The 8562-nt window shown below is 55.1% G+C and overlaps 1 protein-coding gene across 1 annotated transcript in view; it reads left to right on the top strand.

The window, feature by feature from the left end:
* Positions 1–5: 5 nt before the first annotated feature.
* The window catches only part of SARDH (sarcosine dehydrogenase), a gene marked incomplete at its 5' end in the record, with an annotated part of 24946 nt that continues 16389 nt past the window's right edge, over positions 6–8562 (top strand). Inside the window, 9 exon segments of the mRNA XM_010139208.1 lie at positions 6–150; positions 1197–1375; positions 1891–2070; positions 2613–2736; positions 2926–3026; positions 4351–4455; positions 4921–5050; positions 7575–7661; positions 7787–7877. Of these exon segments, the coding sequence (XP_010137510.1) occupies positions 6–150; positions 1197–1375; positions 1891–2070; positions 2613–2736; positions 2926–3026; positions 4351–4455; positions 4921–5050; positions 7575–7661; positions 7787–7877 (1142 nt within the window).

Here is an 8562-nt window from a genome sequence, read left to right as displayed (position 1 = left end):
GGCCCCCGCCGCCCTCGGCCGAGGTGGTGGTGGTTGGGGGGGGCAGCCTGGGCTGTCAGACCACCTACCACCTGGCCAAGCAGGGTGTCACCAACGTGGTGCTGCTGGAACGGGACCGCCTGACCTCGGGCACCACTTGGCACACGGCTGGTGAGGTGATGGGTATAGCGTGGGTGCTCCCTGGGGAGGGCGCGGGGATGGCCATGGCTTGGGACGTGTGGTAGTCCATGGAGTGGATCCGTGGCACAGGCTGGCTCTGGACGTGTTGAGAGTTTTGCTTTTAAATGTAGAGAATTTCCATTTTCCTTTCGGCATAACTTTTTGTTAAAAAAAAATATCCCCAAAGTTTTCTTTCTTTCTTAAAAAGTTTATATGACCATGGGAAAACTAATCAAGTTTTTTTTTTACACCTTTTCTTCTTTGAGCCAATTTCCTTTGGCAGGGAGCGGGGAGCTGGAAGAGGTTGATTCAGTGAGCTTTGTGAGGGGGTCTCTTTTGGGGTAGCCTGCTCCAGAAAGCTTTTCCCCCATTCATTTAATCACAGAATCACAGGCTGGTTTGGGTTGGAAGGGACCATAAAGATCATCTAGTTCCAACCCCCCTGCCATGGGCAGGAGCACCTTCCACTAGAGCAGGTTGCTCAAAGCTCTGTCCTACCTGGTCTTGAACACTGCCAGGGATGGAGCATCCACGGCTTCTCTGGGCAACCTGTCCCAGTGCCTCACCACCCTCACAGGGTATAACTTCTTCCTAATCTAACCTAAATCTCCTCTTTTTCAGTTTAAAGCCATCACCCCTTGTTCTGTCACTACGTGCCCTTGTAAGAAAATCCCCCATCTTTCCCGTAGCCCACTTTTAGGTACTGGAAGGCTGCACTAGAGAAGAGAGAGCCTTCTCTTCTCCAACCTCTGCCTGTCCTCAAAGGGGAGGTGCTCCAGCCCTTTGTTCATCTCCGTGACCCTCCTCTGGACCTGCTCCAACAGGTCCATGTCCTTCTGTTGGGTGCCCTGGAGCTGAATGAAGACTCTTAATGCCCAAGGAAAACACAAATTGATGATTTGTAGCTCTCCCACGTCACCAGGAGATGGAGCAAGAGCTCTGGGGACCTCGGGGTCCCCTCTGCCCCGTGCTTTGGGTGATGGAGAGGTGGTGGAGCCACCTGTCCCATCCGAGGGCTGTGTCCCTATCCCCTCCAGGTCTGCTGTGGCAGCTGCGTCCGAGTGATGTGGAAGTGGAGCTGCTGGCCCACACGCGGGACGTGGTCAGTAGGGATCTGCCGGCCGAGACGGGGCTGCACACGGGCTGGGTGGAGAATGGAGGGCTCTTCATCGCCTCCAACAAGCAGCGCCTCGACGAGTACAAAAGGCTCATGTCGGTAGGGAGAAGCCCCTCGGTGTGTGTCCCTTGGCCGTGGGCTGCAGGAGGTGGCATTTATCTCCTGCCCATGGGAGCAGGGCTGGGGGATCCCAGGGCTGCAGAGCTCTGGGTGCCCGAATAGCCCATCTCTCCCTACCTTCCCAGCGGAGAGCTGTGGGTGGCCTGGGATATGCTTCCAGGGTAGCCTCCTGGCTTCTGTGAGGTCTCTGAAGTCTGGCAAAATGCTGGTAAAGTAGGCAAAATGAAATCCAGCCGTGGGGTTTTGCCCTCTCAGGTAGTGGTAGCATCATTTTTCCAGCTGCACAGGCAGCTCGTGTGGAAATACAGGACCATATTCCCTGAAATCTGTGCAGATGCCCCACGCCACACTGGATTTTGGGCTTGCCTTGGGACAGCAGTTCCCTCATTTGGGAGCTCATCAGGTCCTGGGGGTCTCCTTCTCCTCCAGCAGCAAGTGGTGAGCAAGGCCTCTCTTGCCTGCTTGAGCTGCTGGTTTTTTTGTCTGGTTGGCAGCTGGGGAAGGTGTATGGCGTGGAGTCCTATGTCCTGACCCCGGCGCAGACCAAGGACCTGTACCCGCTGATGAACATTGACGACCTGTACGGCACACTGTACGTCCCCAAGGATGGCACCATGGATCCAGCTGGTACCTGCTCGACTCTTGCCAGAGCAGCAACTGCCAGAGGCGCTACGGTAGCTCCTAATTAGTAATTACTAATTAAGATCTGTTGCCTTCCCCAGCTCCTTCTTTCCTCCTGGAGCAGAGCCAGTCCTGCAGCATCAGGTCTTTGCACAAGAAGGGTATTGTCCTGTTCGGCTTTCACGGCTGCTTGGGTCCCAGCAACCAAGCGGGCAGGAACCATGAGTTCTGGGCAAAACACAGGACAAAAGAAAGACCTTGAGGAGCAAGATGAGGGAGAGCCTAAGGCACATTCCTCAGGAGATCAGAGGTTTTAGGGTCAGGTCATCTTCGGTGTGTTGTTTTGCTCGTGTGCGTGTAGATAATGAGCACCCTCTGCAGCGGAGGGTGCACAGAGCAGCAGAGGTCTGCAGTGGAGGAGGGAGATGCTGTTACCAGCAGTGACCGTAATAACTGCTGAGAAAGGCAGATGGCCAGTGCCAGACCGCTGCTCAGATTCTCCTTTCCCAGATTTGAGGGGTAGATGGCAGGTGAACCAGGTTGTCCCTCCACCCTGGAACCCTGCATGACTCTGCTGCCCTTCCTCTGCCACCAGATCATCGAGAACTGCCCAGTCACCGGCATCCAGGTCAGAACTGATGATTTTGGGGTGAAGAGGGTATATGCAGTGGAGACAGCCCATGGGACCATCCAGACTCCCTGCGTGGTGAACTGTGCAGGTACGGGGCACAAAGCATGTGGGGGAAGGTGGGGGATCGGGGCTGTGGCCGCAGGGCCGGGGCTGGCTTTGCATCCCATGAGCCAAAGAGTTTGCACCGGTCCTTGTCCCCCCTGTCTGGCTGGCACCCCAAGACCTCTGCAGGTCCCTGGAGGATGGAGAGGTGCTCAGCACAGACTGCTCTCCGCAGGCGTGTGGGCGCGAGCCCTGGGCCGGCTGGCCGGCGTGCACGTGCCACTGGTGGGGATGCATCACGCCTACGTGGTGACCGAGCGCATCGAGGGCATTCAGGTCAGTGCTCGTGCTGCTGCAGATCGGTTCCTCCACTCTGGAGGGCAGCCCTGGCTCCTGCCACCCTGCACATGGCAGGGTGAGATGGGACAGACCCCTCCAGCACCCCCAGACCTACAGGACCCCCCACACTTTCCAGCCTTGAGCACAAGCCTGCACTGCTGGGCCGGGCTCTGCACCCGAGGAGCAGCTTCTCATCCTAGCAGGACTATCAGACTACCTTTAACAGAATCGTATTTAATACTTAACAGTGTTATGACTAGCAGGGTCATTATGTTCTTTTTTTTTTTCATTTCATTAGAATTTTTATAGGGTCCCTATGTGTTCGGTGTCTGATAGCAGCATTCATGAAGATGCCAAACACCTTCTGAATGAGCCCCAGTCCTGGCAGGCAGAGGTGTAGCTCCTCCGAATTCTCCCGAGGAATCTGTTCCTGCCACCTGGCTGAGGATTATGCAGGAGTCGAAGGAGCCTTCATTCACACTGCACCAGGGCTCTGAGGGTGACACATTATTTAGTTTCCATCCCATTGTCGCAGTCCGAAGCGCCTCGTTTTAAAAAGCGCTGGTGTGCGCGATTACATTTATGTCCCAGTAATTCCGCTGTGCCATGCAATCGCAGCGAGAAAGAGACTTCTCAGAGAAGAGGCTGCGGCTTTCAGCTGCCCGTTCAATCCTCATAATTCCGTTTGTCAACATGAAATGCAGCAGGCCCCACACCAACACTTCCACGCTACCCACGTGTCTCTCTATCCATTATTCACGAGAACTAATCCTTCATTCTTCGCACGCTGCTGCCCGCGTGTTGTGCTGTCACACCCTCCTGCGGAGGTGGGTGGCAGAGGAGCGATGCTTTCCACGCTGGCATCAACCGCAGCGGCTGCTCTGGCTCGCCCCGAGCATCCCTGGTGCTGCCTGTGCTGCGGAGGAGCAGCCGGAGAGTCCAGGTGCTCAGTGCAGATGCACCCACCACTCCAAACTGGAGTTTGCCAGCTGCTAACGAGGCAGGATTTGTGTGAGACTTGGCTTCCAGCATGGGTGCCTGGGCTCAGGGCTGGTGAACGGGCACGCTGCCCACAGCATCGCTGCCCGCGTGAGCTTTGCCCATGGTTTGGACAGGTTTGCTGGAGCTGACGTGGGTGTCCTCCTCTTGGGGCAACACAGACACCCAAATCTCAGAGTGGAGTGAAATCCACGGAGCCGCCACAGCTTCCATCTTCGGCAGGTCACTCTAGGCCCCCAGCTGCTCCCGCTCAGCCTCACCAGGGTGATGTCAGGGTCTCCCCCTGGCTCTCAGTCCCCTCTCACCCCTCCCCATTTTTCAGAACATGCCGAACGTTCGTGATCATGACGCCTCAGTGTATCTCCGTCTCCAAGGCGATGCCCTTTCTGTGGGTGGATATGAGTCAAACCCCATCTTCTGGGAGGAGGTGAGCGGTGCCAGGAGGTTTTCCGGGAGAATGAGGCAGGTTTCCAGGGAAGCCGTCTCAGCGGGGTGGGCACAGGCATGAGCACCTTGGCCCTCAGCTCCTGTAGGTACCAACCTCCCCGTGGCTGGTGGGCAGAGCACTGGGCAGCATCTTCCTTTGGGACTGTCTGTGGTGTAGATACAAGTTGCAGAGGCAACAGGAATGAGATGAAGAGGCTGGGCTGGGGAAATGTAGAGGCCCCTGTGGGGTCCCTGCCCTGCTGCATCATCCCTTTATCCAGGTGCAGTTGTCTTAATTCGGGCTCTGCCCCAGACCTTTGCTTGGTTGAGCTGTTCCTGAAAACGCAAAGAAACCAGAGTCTGTAAAACAGTGTCTGTTTCCTTTGGTCTCTGAGGCTGCTAGAGCTGAGAAGTTCTTACACCATCACTCTCATTTTGCGTCCTCATTCCTGTTTCCCACCTTCAGGTATCTGAAAAATTTGCTTTTGGCCTCTTTGATCTGAACTGGGATGTTTTCATGCAACACATTGAAGGTGCCATCAACAGAGTACCGGTGCTGGAGAAAACGGGCATTAAATCCACCGTCTGTGGGCCAGGTAACGTGACAGCGGTGGCACTGTGGTGGTTGTGTTCCTCCACAGATCTTGCTGGAGGCAAGGGGAAACTTAATAAGATTTGTAGGAGAAGAAAAGCTCTTCCAAACGCAGAGAAAAAAGCTGTGGTCTGGCTGCAGTGGTGTCATCTTCCGAGAGATGGCATCCCAAGCTCAGCCTAGGTGGAGAAGTAGCTGGAGAGGCATTGCCTTGGTCCGGACTGGGGGTGGTAGCACAGATTTACAGCTGATGTTGTGGCCACTGGGCTGGGGAATTAAGAGGCAAATTTTTTCAAGCAGTGGCCATTGTTTTACCAAGTGTTCCCTTAGATAATTACTTTTACTACTTGCTTCTGGGTCAGTGACATTATTTACCCCAGTTTACATCTCAGGCTGGCTGCTGCAGAGTTAAAGGCTGTAGCATCGCTGCGGCAGCAGCTGGAGGTGGTGCCAGCCGTCAAACCCAAGCCCTGCAAACTTGGTTTGGCCTCAAAATCCACCACTTGCTAAAACTCAAAATTTTAAAAAATGCCTTTTTGCTGAAGCTCTTAAAGGGAAAGCCCCGAGGCCCTCAGGGAGGGAGCAGTGCTGCTATATGAGGGGACAGCAGGGCACATCTCCTGCCCTGCGGCAGATAGAACATGGCACATACAAGGTGGACGCCTTGGACCTGGGTACAGCGGGGTTGGTTAGACTGTGGCGTAAGCAGGATTGGTGCCCTGCGGCAGGGAGCTGACTCCTTATGGGCAGGTGTCTAGGATTTGTAGTACAGGGACGTGATTTCCTGAGGGTCGGTGCTCCTTGTCTTCTACCTCTTGATTTAAACCAGCAGCTGGTTCGCTTGTGACAGCTGAGTCCCGCCGGGCTGAAGCAAACAGCAAACACTTGTCCTTTCTGCTGCGTGGTAAATATTTCACCTCCAGCACAGCCACTGCACTGTGCTCCCGGCGCAGGGGACAAAGCATCCAGATGATCTGAGGTGCTGCTGCTCCGGCTGCTGATCCAGCCCTGCAGCCAAATGGGGCAAGGTCTTGTGTGAGCACTCAGCATCCGTCCCAGCGCAGAGGCAGCGGGGCTGGAGGGCACCGTGCGTGTAGGGGAGGGTGTTGATCCGTTAACTGAGTGAACGGGTTGTCCAGGGAGGTGGGAGAGGCCACATCCCCAGAAACGTTCAAGGTCAGACAGGGCTCTGAGCACCCTGCTCTAGTTGAAGATGTCCCTGCTCACTGCAGGGGGTTGTACTGGATGAGCCTTAAAGGTCCCTTCAACCCAAACTAGTCTGTGGTTTGTAGCCTGAGGTATCGGTACGGGAATATTGGGATGAAATGATCTTCTGACTCTCCCCTTGCCTCTTCTTGAACCCAGAGATCTTGGGAAACAATCCAGGCATTGCTGGGTGGGGGAAGGACCAGGCTGAACTTTTCCCTCTCTCATCGTCCATGGATGGATGAACCACCATAAAACGGGGAGGAGGATTGCACACCTCTGGCAGGGTGTTTTCCCTAGCAGGGATTTGCACAGGGGCTGTGGTTGATAACCCTGTGGAGAGCAGGAGCTGGCAGCTGGAGACGTCATTAGCGCGGGAGCCTTGGGTGACAGCAGTAGCAATCCCTCAGCTGAATAAAGTAGCTTAAATTCGTGATATTTCCTGGCAGAAATCAATGAAGGTGAAAACCAGTCACAGAAATGAATTATGACCTAGATGTTGAAGAGGCAATGAACACGTCTATGCAGGTCCTTTGACTGGGGGAGTGGGGCTCAGCAAGAGGCTGCTTCAGCCACTGCAGCACCTCCTGCCACTTCTGGTTGGGGAATCAATGAAGGTGAAAACCAGTCACAGAAATGAATTATGACCTAGATGTTGAAGAGGCAATGAACACGTCTATGCAGGTCCTTTGACTGGGGGAGTGGGGCTCAGCAAGAGGCTGCTTCAGCCACTGCAGCAACTCCTGCACCTTCTGGTTGGGATCCATTCTGCTTCACAAAATTTCAATCTAAACCTTAACACCAAGGTCCTCCCTTGGGGTGCAGAGGTCACGGATACTCCAGGGTCTGAACAGTGCAGGGGCAGACTGGAAAATGTGCAGGGCTGCAAGGGAGCTGCCTTGTGCCACCAGTGCCTGCCTCTGCCACCAGCAGTGTGATGTGCTTCTGTATATGTGTGTGCGCATCCTGTATGCTCATGCAAGCTTCTGAAGCTAATATAGCTGTATACACGTGCATATACTTGCTTCAGGAGCCTGGACAAGAGCCCGGCGTGATGCTGGGAATCCCAGTACCAGTGCAGCCTTCCCTTCAGTCTCTGCTGCCTGGGCACTGTTGGAGAGGCGCAGGTGGGGGATTCCTGAGATGGGATGCCGGGGAGTGCTTGGTGTTGGTCCAGTTCTGGCCCAATCAACCTCTCTGGGAGCAGGAGCAGGCCAAGACCAGTACAGGAGGCTGGTGGAACCCTGCTCCTAAAGTGCGTGATGTGCCCCCGAAACACCTGTCCTAGCCTCGCTGGCACACCCCCCTCTCTTCTGTTGCAGAGTCATTCACAGCCGACCACAAGCCGCTCATGGGGGAAGCTCCAGAAGTCCGAGGCTTCTTCCTTGGCTGTGGCTTCAACAGCGCTGGTAAGAGACCTGAAGGGATCACACCTCGGGCATCCCATTGTGGGCATCGCATCTTGGGCAGAGCCTGGCGCCCACAGCTGTGCTTGGCCTCCTGGCCTCATCTGGGTCCTGGCCTCTTCCCCTAGGGATGATGCTGGGAGGCGGCTGCGGGAGGGAGCTGGCTCACTGGATCATCCATGGCCGGCCAGAGAAGGACATGTACGGCTATGACATCAGGCAAGTCACCCGTGCTGCCCCAGGTCCCTGCGGGCTGTGGGCTCCCTCCCTAATATACCCCTTATCCTTCGGTGGTCCTTGGGGATGAGTTTTGAGGCAGGGCTGGATGCTGGCATCGGGAATGGGTGTTGGGCAGCGTCTGTGCCGCAGCCTGTGTCCCTCTGAGGAGCTGGAATCAATTATGCTCAATGGCTGTAATGAATTTACACGTGGGGTTTATCTCATTTGCCTCATCCTGCTTCTACGCAAACAGCTTCCATCAGACACGAGGAGATTGCAGCCATGGGAAAGGACAGGGTAATTACGTTTAGGTTTTGTTGTTGTTCAATTAGTGCCGTGCCTAATCCTCTAAGTTAATAATCGGGGGTGATGATTTCAACAGGAGGAAGATTAGCTTCCCCGCCTCTGCAGCACGACATGGGCCGGGAGTTTTGCCTGTGCAGATGTCGCCTCTGTAATTGCTTTCAACTTGCTTGATTGTATTTGATTGGGTTTGGGCTTTCTTACAGGGCTGCTAGCCACAGCAACCACCTTGTCGGGGACAAAGCATTTAGATGATGTTGCTTTAGTGGCAAAGCTTGACTCGGGCTGGGAAAGCATGGCATCGGTGCCCGCAGAAGTCAGTGGGAGATTCCTCCAGCAGCCGGTCCAGCAATGGGCCAAGGCTGGGGAGGAGAAATCCCCG

The sequence above is a fragment of the Buceros rhinoceros genome, unplaced genomic scaffold (genome assembly GCF_000710305.1).
Source record: "Buceros rhinoceros silvestris isolate BGI_N320 unplaced genomic scaffold, ASM71030v1 scaffold1417, whole genome shotgun sequence".
Lineage (NCBI taxonomy): Eukaryota > Metazoa > Chordata > Aves > Bucerotiformes > Bucerotidae > Buceros > Buceros rhinoceros.
This window is presented reverse-complemented; position numbering and strand designations above follow the sequence as displayed.